The sequence below is a fragment of the Lutjanus erythropterus genome, chromosome 17, assembly GCF_056507025.1.
Source record: "Lutjanus erythropterus isolate fLutEry1 chromosome 17, fLutEry1.hap2, whole genome shotgun sequence".
Classification (NCBI taxonomy): domain Eukaryota; kingdom Metazoa; phylum Chordata; class Actinopteri; order Lutjaniformes; family Lutjanidae; genus Lutjanus; species Lutjanus erythropterus.
Genome location: NC_139333.1, coordinates 8,864,860 through 8,892,401, shown reverse-complemented (window position 1 = coordinate 8,892,401; position 27,542 = coordinate 8,864,860). Strand labels below are relative to the sequence as shown.

Here is a 27,542-nt window from a genome sequence, read left to right as displayed (position 1 = left end):
CGACACAAAGTCACTTGGTTATAATTAAATATTATCACTGGTGTTGTTGCTCTGCTTTTAGGTCATACACTGTAAAAATAAACCATTTGTTCTGGGTCTTCCTTAAAATTTAAGTTGACTGAATTTAAAAAGATAAGTTGAGTTAATTTTGGAATGATTCTAAACAAATAAACTCTTCTAGTAAAATAAACTTGATATTGATTTGGTTGTAGTTGAGAAAATATTCAATAAGGTCAAGATATTAAGTTGAACCAACAAATAAACAACAAACAAAACAAATTTGGTTTCCTCCCCTTTATACTTTCTCAGTTTGAAGAGTTCTTCATCTCACACAAAGCTGCAGCTGCTCCCGTTGGAGTTACTTTGTTCCAACATTGGCACAAAGACAATATGTGAAACTGCTCCCAATGAGTTTGCTCAATTTTAAGTGTAAAGGGGTAGAGACTGAATTAGAAAAAACTAACCTACCCAAACTAAGCTTCATCATGGTTTGCAGTGTTTTCATTATTCAGTACATTCATTAATGTCATCACTTCAAGTTTCCAAGTTCTCAAGCATTCTGAAAATAAATACTAGAAATATTAAGTTCAATAAATAACGTTTTTATATTTATGTTGCATTAATGAAAAATGATCAGTTGATTCCACTACATTCCTGTATGATTTTTTACAGTGTATATGAAAAATGGTTGTTATGGTATCCCTGCTTTAAAGTTATAGCCTGAACATTTAAAAGGTAATTAAAATGAAACTTTCTTATTTGCCTGTTACAGCCTGTGGACTAATTTCTACGTAAAGGACTCTGTGCCTTGTAGGTGGATTTTGTTTATGTTGGACAGAACCAGGCCAGCTGTGTTTTCCTCTGCTTTCCGTTCTTAAGGCAATGCTAAGCTAATCAGCTGCTTGTGGCAGCTTCATATTTGGTGCCTTGCCATCATAGTGACAGCCAGTTATTCCTTTACCCCAACAGTCAAAAAATGTCCCACTAAAGTGAAGGCCCATTGGTTCCACAGCATGTTATCCCAAAGACAAATGTCCATTTCTCTGAAGACCTATTGCTCCAAAGGTCCATTGCTCCGAACTCAGGTACAGAACTCAATAGACTTATTTTAATCCAACCCATGATCATTTCCTAACCCTAACCGAGCATTCTCTGTGCCAAAACCTAATTAAGCTTCAGTCGTTTTACAACATTGACCACATGTTTATTATTGCTATCATGAAGGTCACCTGATGTTGGTTACCATGACAACAAAGGTTACCTTACATTTGCACATCAAAATAAACCAATACTGAGGGCAAAAAACTCCAGGGAGAGTCAGAGTGAGTATTTTCAGGACACTCGGCAGTATGCTTTTGTTTATGGGACAATTGGCTATCGGACAAATGGGTTTTTGATCAAATGGGATATTTTTCGGAGTACTGGGGTTTCAGAATCACAGAAAAACTGATGGATATGAAAGTAGTATTGTATCGATCTTTTCGTTCAAAAGTGAACAAGCCCATTTCTCAAAATTTCAAACTAATTCTTTAACTTCTCATCTAGCTTCGGTAATGTACAAGTATACTCCCGGGTGTGTCAGTACGCGATGACATCACTTTGCACAGATGCAAAAGAGCACATTTCAGATCAAACCCAACCTCATTAGTGAAGCTAGGTGTGGACAGACGTGCAACTGACTTTAAAGCAAAGAAGGCAGTGAAAGGATGCTGTTCAGCCTGGTGTTAAGTGACTCACCTAAAAAACAAACAACAGAAACCATTTACATAACAGCAGCATAGAAGTAAACTATTTTTTCATTTTTAGTTGCTGAAAATGGGTCATTCGATACGTGCACGTATGCTCAGTGTAAGCACAGTCACAACCAACCCCTGTCCACACAAAAACTTCAATAAGAGCATCTTGACAGTGTGTCTAAGTTTGAGCGAGTCAACACTTTCAAGTCATTGCTTGGTATTAAGTCATTTTTCCCATAAGACTAGAAAGCAGCATTCTGCCCTGAGGCAGAAAATAAGGTCCTGCAACACCAAGGCCTAATATTGCACCATAATTGTGAGCCCGGAGCTTCAAACCTGGTTTTCACTGGCTTATGATATATTATCACACTTATTGTCACTGCTAGTTTTAACAAGTGACAAAAAAAGGTTGTCACTGTCTTCCAAAATCACCTATATGACCTTTAAGAAGAGTATTCATATCTGATCGGCTGCTGCAACGTGTCCTCCAGCCAACTGTCCTCTAATATAAACAGAACTACTGAGTATCCACGGTGTCCACAGGTGTCCATCTATGTCTGTTTGAGAGAATATTCTGACTTTAAAGGGTAACTTTGGTATTTTTGAACCTGGACCCTAATGACTGTCAAAGTAAGTCCACTAAAAGTGCTTACTTTTGCTTCTGACAGGTACAGATTGTTATTCCAAGTGTCTGACAACATTATGGAAAGGATCGCCACAGAGATCAACCTTTCCAGTTAACCAGAAACAGCTGCGTTATTGCTCTCACCAAAACTAATCAGACTCCCTTTGCAAAACTGTAATTTTAACATCCTCATTCAAACGTGACAAAAACAAAATAAAACTCTTTGTTCATCTTACCACAGTAACAACACTGGGTAGAACATCAGCCCCTTCTGGAACCTAAAAGTGGGTAACGAAACTTGACTGTGATTCGAGAAGGAAAAGTAATTATTTGCTCTCTTCATTTATGGCAGGAATAATACAAATGAAGTGTATTTCACCACATTATTGTCAAGTATTATTGTTAGTGTAAGAATCACGCAATAAATGTGCAATGTTAAATGGACAGTGCAGAAAAAATGTAGAGAAGAGGGTGACATTTTTCTCCTTCTGTCTCCTTGTTAAAAAAGAATAATTTGCCCACAGCCTGCAGTGCAGCTCCTGCCAGGGAACCCTGCGTCCTGAAAAACAAGCTTTTCTCCGTTTCATCTCACCTCTTTGTCATTGTCTGTGTCTCTTGTGTCTGTCGCAGGGTTCACAGACACAGACGGATCTATTCGTTTGATCCCACTGCTTTATTGTGTCCATTCATTTGTACACTGATGAGCGAGGCGGCGGCAAATCCTTCATACGCGCGCAAACGCGTTGTGCGATTAAGAAAAGTTCAAAGGGTAAACAGATGCCGGGGCACTTAGATGTCTGTGTGTTCTTTCAGATGAATGCCCTCACACACGGCTATGTAGAAACACACACACACACACTCATGTACTGTACAGGCTATAATACCACAAATGCATCCAAAAGTTATTTTAATAACAGTGTGGACTAATACATCCACAGACCACACACATAAACCCACAGCGTGAGCTCTACTCCCACACTCTATACACCCACCAATAAGGGTTCTAAAAGGGTTTTTTCTGAGGTTCTATCCAGAACCATTTGCTTACAAAGAATCCTTTTTTTTAAGAAAGGGTTCAAATCCCTGGCTGGGTTTTAGATATGCATTGGGTTCTCAGTAAAACCCCCCAGGGGTAGGTTCTAGATGAAACCCTTGGAATATATAAAGGTTTGTTGCATAACCCCTTGAGTGGGTTCTAGATAAAACTTTTGGAATATAAAGGGGTTCTCAGGAGAAATAAAAGCCTTGGAATGAAAAAGGGTTCTTGGTAAAACCCCCTGGGTGGGTACTAAGTACAAGCCTTGGAATATAAAAAGGGTTTTTGGTAGAAACCCTTGGGTGGGTTCTTGACAGCACCCTGATAGAATCCCCTGAGAGGGTTTTGGGTGTAATCATTACACCAGCAATAGGTTCTGTATAGAACCTCTCATAAGTGAGTCTGTGTGAAACCATTCACAGATTATTCTAAATATAACCCTATATTGTTGGGTTCTAGGAAAACTCTCTGAGAGAGTTTCAAAGTGGAACCTTAATAAACAGTTCTAACAGGAACCAGAAAGGGTTCTTCTATAGGGACAAGCTGAAGAACCCTTTATGGTTCTAATTAGCACATTTATTTCTAAGAGGGTACCATGTATGCACACTTATAAACATGTGTGTAGACACACACACACACACACACACACACACACACACACATACACACAGAGCTTTATAATAGATGCGATTGATAAGCCAGAACAAGAAGTACAGTTTTTATGAGGTGAGACTTGGACTGCAGACATCTGGCCTTGAGACTGAGGTTCAGGTCATTATTTTTCCCCCACTGTTTCTGCTCTGCTATTGTTCCAGCTTGTATATTAGACATTCCTCAGACATCATGCAAGATTACTGCATGAGAATGAGACCATAAAAACCTTTCTCACACATAGAAAAGCACACGGGAACACACAAAAGACATGCAGGTAGAAAACCAGCAACCACACACATACACACACGCTAGCCTCACTAAAGGTTCAGAGCCATTAGCTTATCAAACAGGAGAAATTTCTTAATTGACTAATGGCCACTGAGGTGTGCACACTACCTAGAGGGAGACGAATGTGTCCACGTGTGCGAGTGTGTAAGTGAGGAAGACGCTCTCGCTGTTCTAATTGCTTCCTTCAATGGCTGTTTCCCGGGTAATGAGGCTGCGGGAGCATTAGGAGGTAAAGTGTGTTAGATGAGGAATAGTGTAATCTGGTTAGCGCTAATGTAATGTCACCTAATCTGATGTGATCTAATCTAAACGGGATGCTGTGAGCTGCTCCACTCCAGACTGTCAATGATGCAGCACCATGTCTGGTATTTTGTATGTGTGTGTGGGTGTTTGTGTTACTTAAATCAAGAGGTTTGCTTAGGCATCATGCAAAAGAGGAAATTTCAAGCATAAAATGGAGAATGATACAATCACTGTTATGGCTGTGATTCAAGATAATGATGATTTGCCTCAGATAACTAAATGATCTCAAAGTGTGCATCAATGCCTCACAGTGATAGTTTGGATTATTTGAAGTGGTGCTGTATGAGATACTATCAATAGTCAGTGTATTAGCTATATTTAGAATATCTTCACTGATTTACTTTGCTTCAGAGAGCTTTTTTTGGATGGGAGACCGCCACATATCATCTACTCCAAACCAACCAAACTCCATAGTGAAATCAGTAATTTTATCTTACAAGTTGCTGGTCTACTGCTGCCTCAGTCAGTTACTTTGTTTGTGTTATTGGGTGACTTTGGTTTTAAAAGGATAGTTCGGAGTCACTGGAGTCACACAATAACACAAACAAACTAACCATTTGAAGCAGGAGTTGACCAGTAACTCCCGACTTCTGTGAGGTAAAATTACTGATTTCACCTATGGAGTTTGGTTGGTTTGGCAAGAGTGAAATCTGGCATATATATGGGGTGGTTTCTCATCAGAAAATGCTGCCTGACTGCCAAGTAAAGCTGTGAAAATATTCTAAATATAGCGTACACTTAAACTAATATTAATCTTTTTAGGTGGCTACAGGCTTAGGCTTAGCTTCTGTGCTGGTGCTTCTCCAAACTGGGGGTGTACCGACCAATGTCTTGTGCAGCTCGTCCACTATCTATAAATGGGTATATATATATATATATATACATGGGTCATAATAAGCTGCTTGCACTGACAACCCATACAGTCATTTTTCTGGTGAGGACGGGCTGGACCAAACATAATAACCCCCCTAACATCATTAAACCTCTAACATCACACATGTCACATGACGACACTCATCTAATCCGTACAAAAAAACCCCATCATTTCTTGGAGAGTGGAGACTTGTTCCGAGCTGAGAAAAAGTCCACCATATAGCCCACTCTGAAATTGCAAAAAAAAAAAAAAATCATTTAATTGGTTAGCTTTAGATTGAGGCATGTAACAAAAGTAAGTAGAAGCAGTAAGAAAACTCATTTCTTCAACTCAGAAACCAAGAATTTAATGTTTCTGTAAAATATAAACTTCATGAAAAAGCTATTTCAACATGATCCCTTGAAGTAATGATGGATAACAAGTTGAGCTGGATACCATATAAATGTAATGAAACGATTTAAACTAAAATAGCAAAAAAAAAAAACAGAAGTTAAATCCAGATCTTGATAGGGCAAGGCAAAGGGGATAAAATGGTACATTCAGAGCAGAAGCTAGAAAGAAGAACTTGCTAAATACAGGCAGCATGTTATTTGACATCTCACTGAACCAGGAAATAACTGAATCCATCATTTGATCACTTCATTGATTCTCCCGTTTTGATTTCATGGCCTTCAGGGCTGGAAAAGCCCTCCCTCTAAAAACCAGGATTAGGCGCTGTTGTTTTGCCGTCTACATCTCACCATTGTACAAATTAGAAAAACACTTTTCTTAGTCCTGTCTTGGAGGGAGGCCAGTGTCTTCATATGCCAACTCCACGTTCCTCAGGCAGGGTAGGATAAAAAGCTGAATAAATATTGTCTTTGGTTGGAGCGAGAAGCTCAGCGAGAGGGTCTTTCCACTGTCTCTCTGGGTTTGGCAAGGGGAGACACAAACGTGTGTGTACACAATACAACACGGGAATGCATCAAGAGGGAATCAAACACACATAAACACACTGACTACTGAACATTAATTCCATAACCAACGGAGACCAAAACTTTAATATTTGTCCTTACAATACTTGGACCTAACTCAAAATTTAAATTAAATGTAAGACCGAGGGGAAAAGTGGCTGAAGGGATAGGATATATAAAAGAGAAAAAGCATAAAGGTCTGAGAACCATATTGTTTCAGTGGAGAATATTTAATCATCACATCCTGCAGGTCCCTGTGCCTCACAACACAAGCACGTATGACTTCTATTCCTCCTTCTACTGGGCTGTTGGGAGTCTTCAAACCTTCTGTTGTGCCTTTTTTCTCACCTATAGCTCCTGTTGCACCCTGTCCTGTTGTTTTAAGAGAGAGCGATATCTCTCTCTCTTTCCTTTATGTGTTAAGGCTTCATTATTTGTTAAAATGTTTGTGGTTCTCCAAGAAAGGTTGAATCAAGGGTAACTAGTATAAGGTGTAGATCTTTGACAACATTTCTCCGCTCATTGAAGACGCTTCCTTGGTTCTCTGAAGAAGGACTGAAGAAGTTCAAATGTTTCAAAGGATCTACGCTACAGTTTAATCCTGGAAAACCAACTTTATTAGACCTACTATATCAAAGATTGCAGCACACATGGTGAGAGGTAAGAAGTATGGAGAATTGTAAAATATCACTTTCATGATGCTGCTCAGACATTGACAGCTCACAGGCAATAAACTTGGCAATTCATCCTCGCAGCTGCAGTGAAGGTCAAGCTGCACGCAGCTTGCACAGTTTACATTACGTTCATTATAATGTTGATTAATGCTGAAAATGTATTCTTCTCCCTCAATAATTATTAGTTACACCAGATAAATACACTAAAGTGGTCTGGTTTGGAAGCCATATTTCTCCTTGTTACATATAGTGTTGCCAGGCATGAGCTATGTGTTTTGACGGTAGATGAAAACATACCTTAAAACCAAGTTCACTTCCTGGGATTCCAGGGATAGAGAATTTCCATTTTCATTTCATTTTTTCATTGTTTTCTTTTTTGGGTAAAAGATTAAACCCTAATCTACACCCAAGTCTATTTGCCCTTGATTTACAGCCTCAGATGCATGTTGTGTTTTGGGCTAAATAGCAAATATTAGCATGCTAATAAGCAAAAGAGAGCCAGTGAATAAATCTATGGTAATTTACTTTACACCTGTTAAATATCAGCAAGTTAGCATGCAACTCCAGCAACCGTGTCACCTTGCAGAAGGAAGTGTGCATCTACTCATGGACAAGAGGCCCATGGTTGTAACAGCAGGGGATGTAAACATTAATAGCGTCCTCCTCGGCTAAGCTGTAACCTCTCCTCCATGAGTAGATCTCTGCAGCCGATACCATTTTTTCCTTGCCGATTCTGATCTGTTTTAGGTAGTATTGGAGGCCTTTTGTGATACAGGCACTGGAACAACCCAAAAGGCTCATTTATCCTTAATGTTCATTATGCATACAGATACAGATGGTGACTTCAGTCCTTACTCTGTGTTCATTTTGTCCATATTTCTGCATGTTTTCTGAAAGCTTACGGATATGGATAAAATGGAGCAGTATCTCCAGTAACCATGAGGGCCAGTGTAGCCAGTAGACACAACAAAGAAGTTTTATCTGAAAAGTATGGGAAAAATTCTCAAGAAAGTACATGATAACTACCCCCTCCAGTGTCACCATGTTTGTTGTAGTCAGAAACTTTTGACTCTTCTTCATCTTTGGGGTAACTTTTGACTCTGACTGGCGCCCTCTAGTGGATGTATTGCTTTTAAATCCATGCCAACGTAAAAGACACATGAAAGTATGTGGGCAGTAACGCTTACATGGTTTAAGAAGCTTTCCATGGCAAATATGCACACCAATGAGGAAATTTAATATCAAAAGGAACTCTAACATGGTTGTGTGTTTTTCAGGCACAAACGTCTGCATGTGGTGTTTGTGTAACTCTACTTATAAAGTCAATCCTGAGCACTTGACCCTTGCATGCCATCCTTTGAGTGGCTCCTGCTCTCCTGTCCTCCTGTCCTCATAAAGTGAGAAAACAAGATCAGACACCGACATGCATCACCGGTGAGCAGCACTCAGAAGTGTAGACCCACTCGACCACATGTACTTTCTTTTTCAAGGCGTAGATTTCAAGGTTAATAAAGTCAAAACACAGCCTTTGGGAAATGTAGACCAAGCAACCCAAAAGTGACTTCAGATCACTTGTGCTCATGTAGCAGCTACACGCTGAATCAATATTCATGTCAGTGCTAAAAAGCTTCCACTATAACAGCAACAACAATTTCCAAAACAGACAGGGATCCAAACAGGAGTCGTACATTTTACATCATCTCTCCCTTGACACCTCGTGTTTTTCTGTGCCTCTTAAAGGGAAACATTGGCACTTTCATGTGGATGTCAAGTCAATGTTGATGGTAAATGCAGTCAATTGAAGCAATATTCCTCAGTGTGTGCTATACTGACAGAGAAAGGTGAGTTCATTCAGAGCAAAAAAAGGGATTAGAAAATGGATAAAAAAAAAAAAAAGACAAAGGTACAAGACTGACTGTCCATGACATTGCAAATAAAACATGTTTCTCTTAAAACAAAGTTGATACAATACAAACTTGTGGCTTCAACAGAAGCATAAACCATCATTTAACAGTTTCATAGCTCATGGTCAGTCTACCTTAGATGGCTACTACATTATGACTAACAATCTAAAGAACTATTCAAAATATGAATGGGATTTTCACTTCTGGAACCTCAATGTTGAGCCTCATTTCAGCTTGGATTTCTAGTCTCTGACTCTGAGAAGCCAGGAGGCATGTTGAGTAAGTATTTTTTTTGTCACTTAATGGTATGTTCTGGCCAACAAAGTAAAAGCTTTAGGCTAGAGTGGTGAAAACACGGCAACATTCTGGTCTATGCAGGAAATGCTACATTCATTTGAACTCAATATAACAACAACACTGTGTCCCAACACAATACAGTAAGTGATTCAGAGATTTTACAATCTACAATCCATGATATCAAATAAAGAAATCTCTGCATGTATACCGGTGACCTTTAACCCCTCAGGCAGCACTGCATAAAAAACTGCATTAAAAACCCACATAATTTCGCAAAGTGTACTACATGGGCTTGGGAACACTTAGGAAACCTTTTCGTAATTGGAATTTGGAACTGTACCATCAACACTGACTGGACATGCATATGAAAAGAGCCGAAGTGTCCTACTTCCCTTCGATCTATATGGGCACCAGCAAAGTTTATCAAGGGAGTGGGAAGACTGACAGAAGAGCTGCAGAAAAAGGAAGCATGGAGGAGATGGGCGGACTGTCTCTGTGGCCGTAAAGACAGAGGGAAGTTTCTTATGTAAAGTGAGAGGGAGAGGTTGACCTTCCCAAGTAAATAGACTATGGGCTGTGTCACATAGTTGGCAGACTCACAACTATTCCATCAGCTGCACCATAAATGGTAACGCTCTTAAACTGCACAGAGAGATAAAGCAGACACCCTCTCCTTACTCGTCCAGCGCGTCTCTCCCAGCCATCACCCCCTCTATCCCTCCAACCCAAAGTCCTTACACTCTGTCATCCCTATCCAACACTCTATTTAATCATCTTTTTATCCTTCCATCTCTTTGTCGCGCACACATTTACATTCTCCTGCTGCCCTCGAAGCGAGCGCATGTATGCGCCGTTCCCCGAGCAGCCCCAAGTGTTTGTGTGCAGACATTTGCGACTGTGCGTTTTAAGAGATAGGAAGCAGACAGCAGACAGGGGGGCTCTGTTATGTGTCACGGACAGTGAGGGTTCAGGCACTGGGGCTTCATACACACTGGTGGGGTGCAGGGTAACAACACAGTTGTGTTTGAAGGACATGTGTGGATGTACAGTATCTGTTATGGTCTGTCTACTCAAGAAGCCAGTTTAAGACAGGCCACAAAGGGACATGCTGTACATGTATGTGAGTGTGTGTGTCTGAGTGCACTACAGAGTCTTATCCAGTGTGCCAGTCCAAGAGTTACAGGTCTAGAGCTTAAGAGTCAATATCATAAGCTCATAGATATATCACACAAAAATATTATTATAGTAGTATCTTATAAATTCCCTAGTTATTTTGTTATTTAAATGCTTTTATTTTAAAGCAGCAAAATCAGGAAATATTTGGCTTTTATCATCAGTAACTTAACAAGATCTGAGTGAAACTGAACATGAAACAGTAAAATAAAGCAGATACCTGAAAGTGCAAACAGCGACGCAGAAAATACACTACACTTCATGTCACCACGATCTGCTTGGAGGCGGGTCCATCTCGGGGACAGCTCAGCACAGCTCAGCACAATATATGTGGTAATAAAAACGCAGCCCAAAGAGCCAGTGCAAAAGCTCTATAAATGACCAGTAGTTATGAAAAGTTTTAGAATTGGTCCAGCAGATTGCCTCAGATGACATGTTTCAGGTAGCAATCCTGTTAACCAGCATTAACATGGATTTTAACAGTGCAGGTGTCAATAGAAGACTGAAACACCTGTACCTGTAACTTAACATATTAATATGCAGTTTCTCTTTCCATATCCAGCAGATACTGAGCTTTATTAGCATTCATAGCCTTCATAAGACAAAAGACCAAAGAATAAAGTTACACTCAAACTTTATAGATAGTCGTCTTATCATCACTCCCAGCAGACAAAATAAAAAGAAAGTTGTTATAACAGAGATCAAACCAAGCGCTCGTAATGAGCCCTATCTTTCCTCCTTTCCAATTTACACATGTGAAAGCAAAGAGATAAGGGCTTCTAACAGTAAAGGACCTGACTGGCACACAGAGGAGATGAAACATAGTTAATAAATAAAATATAAGAAGTAAACATGGGAATAATATGCGCATAACATAATTTCCACAACAGAAGTGAAGGGAACTGCAGAGTCAGGTGATAATCTTTGGTGGGTTCATCACTATGAGTGAGACTAAAAGGTGTTTTTGGCAAAAATCAACGTGGAAAATACTGTTATAATCCACACACATGCAAACACACACAGCTGCAGAAACTCGACCGCCGTGACAAATTGTCAACATATCCCTTTCTGTCAGATACATCCTGTTCATAATCACTATAATTCATGATTAATAAGCACATTATATGTAATTATTATGATTATTGCCAGCAGAAACATTGATTGGCCTTTACAAATAGCTTGAAGTTTGATTCACTTTGTACGTGTGTTCATCAATTACTCATCAGGGTGGATGTTATCAAATTCTCCTTAAGACACAGTCAGAACTCCACAACCTTATTTGCAGCCAAATGATACATAAAACCAGATCTGCTCTGTGTGTGTGTGTGTCTATCATCCATCCACAGAACAGCAGGGGAGATGAAACACAATTTCTTAAAGGTACAGTTTTCCCCAAACACAAACTTTCACACTTAGCAGATGATGTACAGAAGGATGTCCCTTCTGATGCTGAGCTTTGGAGCTATGGGGAAGATATTACTTATTGTCATTAAGTACCCCGCTCACTGAGTAAAGTGTAGTACAAGATCCTCTAATATTAGACCTCAGAAGATTCCCTGAGGTGTTTCAGCATAGATTCTGGTGCACAACTAAGAAATCTGCAATCAATATTTTATACTTGATTTGTGCAGCAACGAAGCAACTTAGAGGTGGGGGATTTGGCTCCAGAAAAGAAGGAGCGTCTTGAACTGAAGGAAGGCTTTCAATGTGAAGCAACCGTGGGAAGTGTTGTATTAGCCACTAAGTCAGCCCTCGAGGGGCAACTTTCTGTATATGTCTATGAGAAAAGGTGGAACACAGCATCATTATTCAATTTTGGTTTGTAAGCAAAGAACTCAAAAACAAGCAGGTACAGGTCAGGCCTGGAATTTCATCATTTTAGGTCACTAAAATGTTCTCTACCTTTTTGAGGGCGCGAAGGCCCTCAAAAAAAATTTATTAACGCTAAGTACAGGGACACTGGAAGCGGAGGTCACTCAATATAAAAACGTCTAATAGTATACTAAATAGTGTGCGATATATAATGAGTTAGTTAGTTGAGATAACAAGTCCTTATTATAAGACAGTAACTCATTATTTTGAGATACTAATACATTATTTTTAGATACTAAGTCATTTTTGAGATGATAAGTCTTTATTTTAAGAATTTTTCTCATTATAATGACCTACATAATTTTTCTTTTTCATTATATCATAGTCATTATCCAGCAGCACAATGAAGAGAACATGAGTGTATAACACATATTTAGCTGTTTGTCACTGAGACTCCAGTCTGCAGTGTAAACCACAGAACTGTAGAATTGTAATATTATGCTTCATTGTAAAAGAAAGTTTATATCACATTGACACTTCTGTCCATGTTCACATGCTCCCTTTCTCATGCTCATCCGGAGTTTTCCAGCAGATGATACCAGGGTCGAAATCCAACCCACCTCTGGTTATGTGCACAGTGTTTTGCTTGATGTTGCTCAATCAGAATCTCAATGAAAGATGCTGCTTTCTAGTTTTAAGGACAACTTGTCTCAACCTAATTCCTAAAGTGGCAGTTGCAACGGGGGTACATGCTGTGTGCAAAACTCCAGCAGAAAACTTGGCTGGAGGATGTATGGAAAGCGAAAGCCAGCCTCTCCTCCATGTGGATGCAGTTACAGAGACAAACAGAGGCTTAGTGATCCTCGTGTCTATTGGATGTCGATGGGCTCGCGAATCAATGAAGCGTCTCAGCAAAGTTTTTCAGCAGCCTGTCTGGAGACTGGAGGGATCCATGTTACCCAAACTACGTAGGAAAGAGCACTCAAAGGGGAAGGGAGGGAAGACTTAAGAGGAGTGAGAAAAGAAGGAGAGTAGAAGAAGAAATATGAGACAAGAGTCAAAAGTATAAGGAGGAGAAAGAGGAGGCGACAGAGGCAACATAGGAAGAGAAAAAGGTAGAGGAAGGAACAGAATCATAAAAAAGGGAAGGAGAAAAAGAGAGGAGCGAGGGAAGACAGAGAGGGAGAAGAGTCAGGAAAACTAACGATGCAGCAAAGGTGGGGACTAGAAAGCTATAAAACCTCCTGTGTGTGTGCGTGTGCGTTGCGGATGTTTGGCATCTGGATTTGTTTATAGGCACTAGGTCAGGGACCGAAAGTAACCCCGTAAAACCTGGCTCTGCTACTCCTACTACACACCTACACACACACACACACACACAAACAAACAAACACAATCCTTGCTTTACCTCACTTACTTCACATGTGTTATATAACTTTATACAAAATCACACATGCCAAAAACACACAATACAATAGCCCCAAAGCAACACACGTCTCCAAACCTAAAACCTGCGCTTGGCAAATTGTTTAATTTATAACACTCATCAGAGGAAAACTGCATTGTGAAGCAAATAATTCTTCATACAGTGTTTTGCAATGATTAATTACATTTGAACACTGAAGGAAAATTGGTATCAGAGCAATACTTGTAGCAGGTGAGGGTCTGATGCAAACTAATCCACCTCCTCACCACCTTCACTCCCACAGCAATCCTCTCACCTGCAAGTTTATATATTACAACATCATATTTTCCAATTACCTGGTGGTGATTGATGCTTGGATTATGTTCAGAAGCTTTTTCAAGTGAACAAGCGAATTATTTATCTACTGTACCAGAGTCAAAGGGAGGGAGTCGGGGTGGACTACGTCAGGACTTTGACTCTGGAGTCTGGGGTTTGCATCTCGAGTCTGGTTTGTAGTAAAGTTTATGCAGCATAAGCACTTTGGTCAAATGCACAGTTAGTGATCTCTGCTGCTAGGGGTCTCTCGCATCAACAATAAGAAAACACACAGTTTGATGAAGTTGTCTTTATTTTTAAATGACCACCATCACCAATGAAATATGTCAAATTGCTGAAGTGAATTGCGCAAAAATCACATTCATAGTAGAGCCCTGCACTGAGCAAAATCTCCAGGCTACCAAATCAAAAGCACCACTACTTTGAATAAAATAGTTCTCTGGGTTTGATTGGTCATTGTCAAAAATATTTGGTTTAATGTAAGTAGTAAGTACATAAGTACATACTTGTTTTTAGACATTTTTATGCATTTTTATGCTTACAAAGTAAAAAAAAATGTTGTTGAAGCTAGCACACTTATCAACAAACAGGTTTAGGAAAGTGATGCTGATGCGATATATTGTAGCTTTTTGACAGATAGCTTGATATAGCAAGGATATGTGGAGTTCAACTGTCAACTTTTGGGTGGATATTTTTCTTGAGATTGCACAGGTTGCATTCACACCTGGTTGAGATCTGATCACAGCGCACTCCAGATGTGGTCAGTTAACTGCAATGTGTTCTACGTGCACTGACACCTTGCATTAATGTGCCTTTTTCCTGCCCCAGATGAGCCGTACTGATACAAACCACACTGTTAATATCAGCTGTAAATGAGGTCAAAGAGAAGGAACCACAAGAGTAAAAAAAAACTGCCGACTGAGAATGAAAGAAAGAAAAAAAAAAATCTCTGTCAGATGTTGTGGGGCCTTCCTCACCCGTTAAATCACCCCTGTTCATATTCCTCTCCCTCTCTGTCTCTCATACTCTCTCATTTCCGTTTTCTCTCTCACATGGCTGTAATTACGCTCATGTAAACAAACGAGACCAGAGAGAGACATCAGGAATTCCAGTTGGGCCTGTGGGAGCTGTGGAGCTTACACAATCACACAGAATGACACACACGTGCACCAAGGATCCGAGTTCAACTCACACCTTCTTACCAGCTTTCATATGAAGCTCTCATCTTAAGTCCCATTATGCACAGTTCGAAATAGAGGTAACTAGAACCATAAAGCATTCTTTGGCGTATCCCTATAGGAGAAGCCTTTTTGGTTCCTGGTAGAACCTTTCTTAATGGGTCAAAGAGTTCAACATGGAACCTAACATAAAAGGTTATATCTTTAACCATCTGTGAAAGGTATCACCCCCCTATGAGAGGTTATACTGTGATGTAACAATTTCACCCAGAATCCTGTGTGGGGTTCTATCCAAAACCTTTCCACCCTCTAAGGGTACTAACAAGAATGTCCCCATTAGGTCCTATAAAGAACCGTATAAGGGTTTTGTCTAGAATCCACCCAGGGGGGGATCTGACAAGAAACCTTTTATATACCAAGGATTTCATCTACAACCCACACAGGGGGTTCTACGGAAACACTACACACACTTTAAGGGTTTTAACTAGAACCCATGCAGGGAATTCTACTGAGGTCCCATTTATAATCCGAGGATTTCATCAAGAACCTTCCCAAGGGGTTCTACAGGGAACAGTTTTATATATGAAGAGTTTTATCTAGAACCAATTCAGGGGGTTCTGCTAAGAACCCATTTCCAAGGGTTTCATCTCGAACCCACCCGGGGGGGGGGTACTACCAAATGTTCTTTCTAGAACCCACCCAGGAGGTTCTACCGAAACCTTTCTATATTCCAATAGTTATATCTAGAATACCCTCAGGGGCCGCTACAGAGAATCCTTTTATACTCAAAGAGTTTCATCTAGAACACACTCAGGGGGTTCTACCGAGAACCCTTTTATATTTAAAGGGTTTCATCTAGAGCCCAATCAGGGAGTTCTACCAAGAACCCTATACACCAAGAGTTTTATTTAGAACCCACTCAAAAGAACTAAAAGAACTCTTTTATATTATGGTACAAAGACCCCTTGACAAAAGAGTTTTTCTCTTCCTTCCAAAAACGGTTCTTTGGATTACAAAAAAACTCTTGATGAACTCTTTCTTTAAAAAGAGTTCTTCACAAGCAAATGGTTCTGAGTAGAACCTCATCCCTACAGGAAGAGCCCTTATGGAACCCATATTTCTAAAGTGTGGACGACTGTATATTCCCATTGTGAACTTTGTGGAGGCATTTAGGTTTGTTACTAACTCAGTGGAGCTCCATCCAACAGCTGCATCCATCCTCACACACACCCTTTTCTTAATGAGACACACACACGTCCACTGACCTGTTCGTGGTACTCGATCCCCATGCTCAGAGTGTTGATCAGAATGGCAATCATAATCCCTCGTCCAAAGTACTTGCTGTCCACGATCTTCCTGAACGTGTCGCACACCAGCCTCCAGAAGCGAACTATGTTCGCCGCCGTCTTGCCCAGCCTACGGTGCTTCCTTTTGGGCTGCCGGCTGTCTCTCCTGTCCCTGTGGTGGAGGTCCTGGGTGAACTCGTATACGCCGTCGCTGTCGGAGTCCCCGGGGGTCTCGTTGCCCCCCGTGCCGCCCTCCGATTCGTTGGCCAGGGCCTTGGCGCAGTAAGGGCAGCTCTCGGGATCCAGTGTCAAAGCGGCCGTGTCCATGGCACTGCTGGTGGTGCTGAGGTCACGAGCTGACAGCTGGCGGGAGAGCTGGGCTGCAGCCGAGAAAGAAAAGGTCAGGCAGAAAAAGTGAGACAAAGAGAAGGAAACTGCAGGGAAATCTGTGTGATTGTGATAAATGACATAAATGAAGTGGTTTAGACAAATTGTCAAATCTAATGAAAAAGATTTCTTGTGAACAATAGCATTTTTGGACTTTTGCGTGTGTGTCAGAGGGAGTGTGTGATCGTGATGGGCAGCGTGTGCTGTATGAGTAATGCCTCGTCTCTCCAGGCTGTGGCCTGTCTGGCCGGCTGCCAGCATTTCTATCGTCTGGACAACCTGAACAGACCTGGCCTGACTTCTGCTGAGCCCACTGACTTTTAGAAGTTGGCCCGGGGCAGATGAAGTTGGCTGCGAGCTCGGACATGAGGGATTAACATTTATTGACTGTAATTAGCGCTCTTCCTGTCTCTGACAAAAAAACCCACACTCTGGACAGTGTTAGAGTTTGAGGCTCAATCACGACAAATCGATATCGTACTCCACCAAATAGGTGATTGCAGAAATAGGAAGGCTTCCAGTGGCGTGTCACTGGGTTGTTTTACCACTGATTCTGACTGGATGAGAAACTCCCCTGGATGCCTTCCAGTTTTTTTTACTTAAAGGGATAGTTTGCATTATCTGAATGGGGTTGTGGTACTTATCCATAGTGACTGTATTATCTACAGTAGATGCTGGTTGACAAGCCACCAGTTTGAAGAAGTAGAGGGAGTGCCAGCAAGAATGCTCAGAAATGTACTGCTGTGGACAGGGTCAGCCACAGAAACATATGTTAGTCATTTAAAGCTACTACAACTGGTTGTACTAACTGGTTATGCAGCAGTCTCAATTTAACACTGATGCCTCTATATGACCTAAATAAGCAAACAAACCCATCAGCAAGAAGTTTGGCTATTTCTATAAAGTTATTCTTAATGTCTGCCCCTGGGTCAGATTCCTCTTGAGAACAGATCAATCAAGCTTGTGTTTACATTTTCCCAGGCAAGTTCTCACCCAATGTCAGCTGGGATAGGCTCCAGCCCCCTGTGACCCTTCAAGGATAAGCGGTTACGGACAATGAATGAATGAATGAATGATGAATGAATGAATGAATGAATGAATGATAATTTTATTTTTGACCATTTATTTTGTCATTATTACAGAGGAAACACTACCGCTTTTGCCCACAGGGGCCTCCAAATTCAACAAAGTATATAAGTTCCCTGTAGTACCTTTAAACATTTTGGAAAATACAATCATTTGCTTCACAAGCAGGGTATTTATTGACCTATTTTAGGTGTATTTAGATCAAAATTGTGATAACCACAGGCCTAATTTCAGGTATCTACCTAAAAAACCATTAAAAAAAAACCTACTGACTTCGAGACAAGGGGATCAGAGGTGCAGAAATGCTAAACTAATTTCTGGATTTTAGGACTAATTTCAGAAGCAGTCGATGGCATATATTTCTTTCTCCACTTTAACTTTCTCCTACTTTTTCTCACTGGCACTTAGTATTGACTTTATGCTCAGACATTCAGTGCCACAGGATGCTGGTGTCAGAACATGGTTAACCTAGCTTAGCATAAAGCCAGGACAAAGGGGCAAACTGCTAGCCTCACCCTGGCAAAGCAGAAAAAATACACCAACTCTAAAGCTGACAAATAAAGATATTGTATCTTGTTTGTTTGACCTACACATGAACAGAAATGTGTTATACTGTAAGTGTATAAACTGTTATTTCCATATGTTTATGTTTGCCATCATATTTTGTGGTGGAAACACACACCTTCAAAATGAATAAAATAGAAAAAATCCTTGTAGTGGCTTTAAAACAGGCCCATCCAAAAAATCAATATCAGTTTCACTGTGCACTTAAACTGCAGTGTACACTTAAACTGTAAACTGTTAAACTGTATTTAATATATTTTCACAGCTTTACCTTGCCATCAGACAATATTTCCTGACTAGAACCACCATTTTCTAAGCCAAATATCAACCCATCTCGCTCAACCAGACTCCAATGGCGAAATCAGAAATTAGAGATGCTGGCTTTGACCTGTTACTCTGTTTGCGTTTTGTGGCGTTGGTGAATCCGAAATACATTCGGAAAACACCAACATCACACAAAAACACAAACAAATGAACAGATCTCTGGTTGAGCGAGAAAGAGCGATATTTGCCAGGAGTTTCCCACCAAAAAAGGCTATCTGACAGCAAAGTAAAGTGGTGCAAATGTTCTAAATAAACCATACAAAAACTGATGCTGACCCTGTCCACAGCAGTATATTGCTTAGCTTTCAGTGCTGGTACTCCTCTCTGCTTCTCCAAATTGGAAACATGCGGATCACCATCTACTGTAGCTAATAGACTGACTATGGCTAAGTACCTCATCCAAACCCAGCTTCAAATAATCTGAACAGTCCCTTTAACTAGAAAGCTCAGTAAAGCAAGCTTTATCCACCAAAGCTAACTCAAATAAATGCAACTAATAGCGTGTTGTGATTCGTCTACCTGTCGTGTGTGTGTCCACCAGGCTCGATGGACGTCTTTCCATGGGCATGTTTGGAATGTTCAGGTTGAAGTTGAAGTTCGTCAGAGTGCTCCCTCGTCTGGACTCCGCCAGGGCTCGAGCCTGCAGAGTGGGGTAGTTCTTAGGCGCTGGGGTGACAAACGGCACAGAGTTCCTCTTCATGGCCCTGGACATGGGAGCTAGGGATAGAGAGAAGGGGTCCAGGTTTGTGGGCGAGGGGGTACAGCGAAGAGTTTCTGGGTGGCAAACATTGTGAACTGAAGACGAATGGGCAGCTCCCATACCAGCATTAGACAGTGTGGCCAGGTTTGTATCAGAGGTGGCAGCCATCACTGAAGGAGGCAGGGCTGAAGTAAGACTCCCTCTGTTGTTTTGAGCACCAGCCTCCACGTCCTTACTCTCCAGAGACACGATCCCCCCTCCTCCCCTCACGCTGCCGTTCCCCAGGTGGTACTGGTGGTGGTGGTGGTGGTGATGATGGTGCATCATGTGATGAACTGACATAGATCCCTGCCTGGAGGACTTCCTCCTCCTTCTCTGGCTGCGCTGGGGATCGGTGGGTGGGGGCGAAGCGGCGATGTTGAGCCCGGCACGGCGGGCCAAGAACCTGCAGATATGGGCCACTTGCTTTGCCCCCTTGCGGATGATGTGAACCAGATACTTGAGCAGCTCATTGTAGCAGGAGCCCGGCTCGGAGAGGGATGCCAGAGTGCTGGCGTTGGACATGCAGTGCCTCCGCTGCTCCTTCATCAGCTGACTCTCCCTCTGCTTGGTCTCTGAGAACTGAGTGGCGATGACCACCAGGCACAGGTTGATCATGAAGAATGAGCCAATCTGAGGGGACAAGTAGGGGTAGATGACATTGTTATTCACACACTCTCAATGGATGCTCACACACGCCCGTCCCCTGACCGACCCACTTGTTCAATCATCAGCGGACACGCACGCACACAGCTGGTGGCACCATGAAGTGGTACTTACAATGATGAGTAGGATGAAGTAGATGAAGTTGTAGAAGGAGTGAGCATCCATCACAAAGTACATGATGTCCACCCAGCCCTCCAGAGTGATCACCTAAAGAAGAACATAGACAGAGGAAAGATGTCAGGACAAAGGAAAAAAGCAGCAATCAGACAACTCATAAAGGATGAAACCAAACAGAGAGTAGAATACTGGACTGGGAAATAAGGCAACCTGGGTGAATGGTTAGGTTTTTGTTTTTTTGTTTTTTTGCTGTTAGTTGTTTGTTTTTTCTTTCCCATTCTAATTTGTTAAATATGACATAAACCATCCTATACAATTATACTAACAAAGTATGTTTAAAAAAACTGCTGGTGTTACTTTAGTAGGGAGAAAAATGCTTCTGAGACTGTTGCACCAAAAAAGATTAATTTAATCTAAGTTTAGCTCTAATCAGTTTAGCAAAATGATGTTTGAGTGTTTATTTTGTAGATTATGCTGTTGAATTTGGCGTCAGCATGTTGTTGCTAATGTGGCTATTCCCATGTTCTGGTGCAATACTGTTGTAATATTTAGGGACAGTCAAGAGAAACTGTGTGAACATTAAGCCTCACTTAAAGCTCAGTAAATAACAAGAGTAGTAGGTGGGATGCTAATAACTGTTCTTTCATATTGCTTTTCTGTGGGAGTTTATACTGCAGCACAAGCTGTGTTAGCATCACCTTTGTATGCAGTAATCCTGCTGTGGCCCTTGCTAATTTGTTTTTTACTTTAATTGTTTCTCCTTTAATCTGTTATTTTTTCAGTTTTGTTGCTGAAACATACACTTGTAGGCATAGGAGGAGGAATCTGTTTATGCTGATAATGCTTTGTGCTCAAACACAATCAATGATTCAATGTTGGACAATGTTTCCCAGATGATGAAATTCTGAATGTGCTTTTTGTTCCCTGTCAAAAAATCAACTGGTTAAAGAGTAGTTAGAATTTCAGTTGGCAAAGATCTTCTTTGGTTGACTAAAGGCCTCTGAAAAACAGGAATTAAAAGATACCATATTTTAAAGCCCAATGTGTTCCAAAATACCAAGACTCAGCAGAAGAGTAATCCCCGACATTTTTCCTGTGAGCTTTGCTTTACCCCACACAGGCAAACTGCAGCAGTGTCCAGACTTACAGTATGGGGGAACTCATCTCCAATCTGGCTCTCATCCTCCAAAATTACCCCCTCAGCTAGCGACGAACGAAGAGCACTCCAACAAAAGGCTTTTCAAATGATGTGGAGATAGCAAACAAATGGTGTGGAAAAATGAGGCTACAGTCTGGTGGTGTGGCTCTGGCGACCTGCTAATCCTGTAAGCCCTGTTTCTCTGATACACCAGCCACTGGGGCAATTAGACTCCCTTTCTCCCTCTCGGTCTCTTATTACAGGCTTGCATGTCAGCCAAACCACACTGTATGTGACTCGCTGCAAAATCCTGTGTCTGTACTGCTGTTTTACCTGAAATATGGCAATCCAGGCATAGAAGATGTTATCGAAGTTGATGGCTCCCTTGAAGGGGTTGATCTGACCGTCAGAGCAGTTGGTGTAGTACTGGTTCCAGTTGATGCAGGTGGTGTTGTCAGTGATGTTGGAGTACATGTCCAGGTTGCACTTCACGCCTCCCTCCTGAAACAGCTTGGGTATGGAGTTGCAGTCCCTCATGCCGTTGTCTCGGGGCTGAGAGCAGATGAAGGGGTTCTCGTCATCATTTTCAGTGTGGTAGTATTTGTAAGGGAGATTCCTATGGGAAAGAAAAAGAGAAAATCGCAAGGGTGAGCCTGCTGACGAACTAACACTGGTCTTGAGTGTCATGGGACCCAGGAGATTTAAGACAGCACAGCCTGAAACCCACTGCAGGGCATTACTGAGTCAGTCAATTATCTAAAATTTGCAAATATTGAGCGAGGAAGCATTTTATTCCTTAAGACTTAAACTTTTCATTAAGAGTAGGAATATGCTATCTCTTTTCAAAAGTTATATAATCTCACTTTAAGATGATTTAAGTGCATTTGTGCTAATGAGATGGAAAAAAGATCCTGTAAGTCATTATAATGACAAACTTTCTCTGTATAAAAAGCTGACTTAGTATCCAGAATAACAAGTTGGTATCTCAAAATAATGAGTTAGTATCTCAAAATAATGAGTTAGTATCTCAAAATAATGACTTAATATTTCAAAATATTGATTATTATATTAAAAAAAAGACTTACTTACTTACTTGACTTACTCAAAGTAATAACAGTATTTCAAAATAATGACTTTGTATTGCAAATTAATGACTTTGTATCTCAGAATAATGACTTAGTCTCTCATAATGATAAATTATATGTTAAAATAATTACTTATATCTCAACACTAATATTTCAGTCATTATTTTGACAGTTTCTTATTCATTTCAGATACTAAAACATTATTTCAAGAAGATTAGTCATTATATTGTGATACTAGGTTTTTATTTTGAGTTCCTAACTAATTATTTTGAGAAGGTGTCTCATTTTTATGATTATTATTATTTTAATGAGGATCTGTTTTTTTCATCATTGGTGGACATGGGTTCCCATACGTAATCAGTAAAATAAAGTAGGGAAAGACACCCTTGGCTCAGGTGCTTACATTATACACTTTGTATAAAATAATAAACAGACTTGACTGATAACCATAATAATGAGAATTCTTGTGGATCTGACAAATAGAGCAGCTACGTGTTGTAAATTATCGCTCTTACCCAAGGCACCTAGCTTTTTCCCAGAAAATTTGCAGAAGACTTTGACGTGTCTCTCTTCAGGGAACCATCTCTGCCCTTCAGCCATCGCCGCTCAGATGCAATCTGCTTTTGTTGCCAGGTTGAGGCTGTTAAAACGGCTGGATGTTTTCAATACAAAGTGACGATCCCGCCTTTGAGTTTTGGCATACACCGGGGTAGAATTTTAAGTGGATCAACTTTGAAGCCCCGAAGTGTGCAGGTTTTAATTCCATGCAAATCCTAAGAGCAGCTGATTGCGCTGATTAACACTCCTTCAAACAGTTAGGAGGAACTAATCAGTGGAGCCAGCTTTAATTGTGTTGACAAACCTGGGGCCAAATGGTTGGGGAGACCCCTGTGCGCATTGTGTGAGATGAGCACACGCTTTTTCTTTTTTTTTCCACCTGCTACACCACCGCTTGGCATATCTGTTACAGAGCGCTCCTCTGTCTGGAATAACTGGTATGTGTGTCTGGTGATTGTGTGATATCTGGCTTGTCTGTCAACACACATTCGGCTGGCGGGCTTTATTAATCTCACATACCTTGAGAGACCGGACCAGTCCTTTTACACCTCAGGACCACCTCACACTCACTCACTCTCTTATTTATACATTCCAAAAAGCTGTTTCACACTTTGGGATGATCTACAAGAGCACTTAATGGTCTGATGAGCTCAGGCTGAAACACGTTTGATTTATCGCACCCTAAATGACGCATGGGATGTGGTTCCTGCTGGGTGCTCTCACATATCCTCAATCAGGCTAATAAAGAGTCACTGTCAACCCAGTTAACAGTTAACAGCTGTTGCAGCACTAAAATATGTATCAGCAATATGATTTCAAGAGAAATAGAAGCAGACATTAAAACAGATATGTTTATGACTTCAGACGTAGAGCCAGACTTAAAGGGATAGTTTGGATTTAAGCCAAGCAGTGAACTGCTGTGTACAGGGTCAGCTACAAAAGGTATTTTGGCCACTTAAAAAAGGTCCACCTGAAAAGAAATTAATCTTAGTTTAAGTGTACGCTTTATTTATAATATTTTCACCGCTTTACTTTGCCATTAAACAGCCTTTTCTAAAGCCAAATATTGCTCCCTCCAAACTGACCAAACTCCCCAGGCAAAATCTGTAATTTTACCTGTTCTATCACTGCCTCCATCGGTTAGTTTATGTTATTGTGTGACTTGTTTGTTTTAAAAGGATAGTATGGATTCACTGCAGTCACACAATAACACAAAGAAACTAACAGATTGAGGCAGCGTCGGACCAAAAACTCCTGTGTTCTATGAGGTAAAATTATTGATTTTGCTCATGGAGTTTGGTTGGGTTGGAGTGAGCAAATTTGGGCTTATATAACAAGGGTACTGTAGGTAATATCCCCAAGCAGCCCCACTTCAAAAAATCTGAACTATCCCTTTAAATGGCATTCACCTCATGCAGAAGTACGGACCTTCCAGATATATGAAGAAGGCCTAAAAATTGATGATGGTGACAAAAAATATATGCCAGCTCACCAAAGCCATTATGCATGAACTTAAATTACAGCTGTGAGATGTCATAAATCCTATAGAGAGTAATGAAGCCAGGGTGACACGGGGAACATGAATAAGTCATGGGGGGCCATGTTCCATATACCATGGGCCACATGGGGTCTTTCTCATTATTCCAGGGCTTGTCGCTTTCCCATTCATCACAGTGATGAGACTCTATAATCGCTGTATAACCTCATTGACTTCAGTGGATGACCTAGTTCAGTGTGTAGGGTCAAGGTTTACTCCACGGAGATACCTTGGCCTCCTGTAGACCTGTTTGTAATCTTATCTTTGTTGTTTATCTCAGATTCATCAGCAAAACTCATAAATAAATAATTAAATCAAGTCACCTTGTGCCTCTTTTGAATACATAAGAATTTTATGGCAGATAAAGGCACAAATATTTCTCCATTTTGTTCCCATGTTTGGTATCTTTTTTCAGTATCTTCTTTGACCAAAGGATAATTCTAGTTTATCACAACATTGGTCTTCTTCTTCCTCTCAGCCCCCAGCTACCATACTGACTGATTTTTCCAAGTGTGTGCATTTGTTTGCCTGTTGTTGGTCTCCAAATTGTATCAAAAGAAGATCATAGACATACTTCATAGGGCTCATGCCGAGTCAAATTAAAATGCTCACCATCACAAATTTGAAAAAGCTGTAAGTGAAGTCTTTCTTGAAAATGTTGGGTTCAAGATAAATAACTACTGATAACAACATTGAAGTCAGTTTTTTTGTTTTTTATAAGTGATTGTCAAGCAATTCTTGAGTCCTCAAATTTGTCACAGTCATGTTACTCGTCGCCCCCCAACTCCGTAAAGTGGAAGTAGTGAAAAAAAGTTGAGAAAGTTGAAAGTTTCCAAAATGGTTCACAGTGAGTTTTAATGAATTTACTGAGCAATTTTTGAGATACAAATTGTTTTGTATCTAAAACTCAAAGATTCAAGTTTTTCTTTTAAGAAAAATAGTAAATCATCTCAAGAAAAGATTGGAAAACATTTTTGGTTTACTTACAAAGAATTAAGAGTTTGATTTTGATTCAGAACATATAAGGAAAACAGGTACCTTCAAATCATTAGTTTTCAGATTTTTTTTTTTTACATTCGACTTTAATAGAGTATTTCTATCATTCAGAGGTGGGAGACTCAAGTCCCATGACTTGGGCAAGTTTGAGGACTTGAGACTTGCTTGATTAATACTGAAAAACACACATCTTGACCTTGATTTTGTTGATATTTAAATTGTTCCAAACCTAATATTTTCAAGGAACATTTTTTTTACAGTGTACGAGTGCATCAAGATTGCAGTTAACTGTATCTGAGTCACCTTCCACCACTGTGCATCATGTGACCATTACATACATGTATTATTAATCATCAAACTGAGGCTAACAGATGTGAGTACTGAAATCTCAATAGATAAAACTCTACACACACACACACACACACACACACATACATATAATACTGACATGGTAAACATGGAACTCACATGGGGAAGTTGTCTTCCACAAAGCAGCGGTTTCTGAGCCGGCCGACCCACAGCTGGACGCCCACGATGCCGAATATGAAGAAGACGAAGAAGCAGAGGAGCAGCACATTACCCAGCATGGGCAGGGTGTCCAGCAGCAGGGTCACCAGGATACGCATACCTGAGAGAAGGGACGAGGACAAGGTCAAACAGCTGGACAGGACACACAGCAGATATGTAGGCCTACTTGTGTGGAAAGGGTATATACCGTTAGAACTGAAAATCAAAACGCTTTTACTGTAAGTAGCAGCGCAACATGTTTTTCAGGGCTGATTTGAGTATTAGTTTTAGTATCTTATTGAATACTCCAGTCAATAATCACCAATCTGCCTCTCAATTTACAGCCATTCATAGTTCTGGCCTACTACAATACACTTACTAAGTCTTCACTGTCTTTATTCATTTCACCAACAACACTTTTTACAGTTGAATGGAAATCAAATAATAATGATAAATGGTAGAAATAAAAGTCTCCACATCACAGTCTGGTGAATTTATCCTCTCTGTGTTTTATATTATTTAAACAGCTTAATGAAGGCCTGTCAAAACAGGGTCATTCATTGTAGCAGATGAAGAGCAGTGCTGCGGGTTACTTGCAAACAATATGGCGTCTGGCTCTTGACAAACAGAAGTGATTCTGTATATACATATATATATATATATATATACATATATATATATATATATTTGTCAGGAGGATGTTTTTTCTGCCACTGGGAAGGTTTTCAGGAACAAACTGCTACCAGTGATGCAATAGAAAATCCAAACGTCAATACTATTCTATTGACTTACGGCACTTCAAAACAGTAGTCTGGTACTGTCATATGCATACTTGCTGACCTCAAACATGTAGAGTTTCATAAACTTTGTTTCCTGCAATCTGGTGACTTTTAAGGAATAACAGAATGCCTTAGGCTGCAACTGCTAGCTTTAATAGCAACCAGAAAATGATGGCACATCCTTGAAAATGTGATTACCGTACAGTTTAATGTTTTGGCATGGTACCTGCCAGTGAAAAATGGCATCTTTCAGCGGAACAAAACAGTAAAAATGAAAAAGCTGAGAAAAAGCAAAACTTCAGGGCACTGTGCTTCAATAGACTTTTGAGTTTTGAATCCAAGTTTCTTTTTTCATTATTAGGTTTCTAAAACTTACAAAGAAGACAAGCAAATTAGCTTAACAAAAGATTATAGGTAGTCAAAATTTGTTTAGTTTGTTTAAAAAGTTAAGAGTTTGAGCTTGGTTCAAGACTCAAAAATCTATGAAAGGCAGTTATCTTGAAATTATGAATTTTCTCAACTATT

At 40.4% G+C, this 27,542-nt stretch overlaps 1 protein-coding gene across 2 annotated transcripts in view; it reads right to left on the bottom strand.

Moving 5' to 3' along the window:
* cacna1g (calcium channel, voltage-dependent, T type, alpha 1G subunit) overlaps positions 1–27,542 on the bottom strand; it is a 215,309-nt gene that overhangs the window by 121,520 nt on the left and 66,247 nt on the right. For both annotated transcript variants that reach the window (XM_084741595.1, XM_084741594.1), the window contains exons 4-8: positions 26,200–26,359; positions 21,889–22,171; positions 20,415–20,507; positions 19,415–20,267; positions 16,514–16,914 (exon numbers count right to left, since the gene is read on the bottom strand). In XM_084741595.1, coding sequence (XP_084597721.1) covers positions 16,514–16,914; positions 19,415–20,267; positions 20,415–20,507; positions 21,889–22,171; positions 26,200–26,359 — 1,790 coding nt within the window. The remainder of the gene's footprint in view (positions 1–16,513; positions 16,915–19,414; positions 20,268–20,414; positions 20,508–21,888; positions 22,172–26,199; positions 26,360–27,542) is intronic.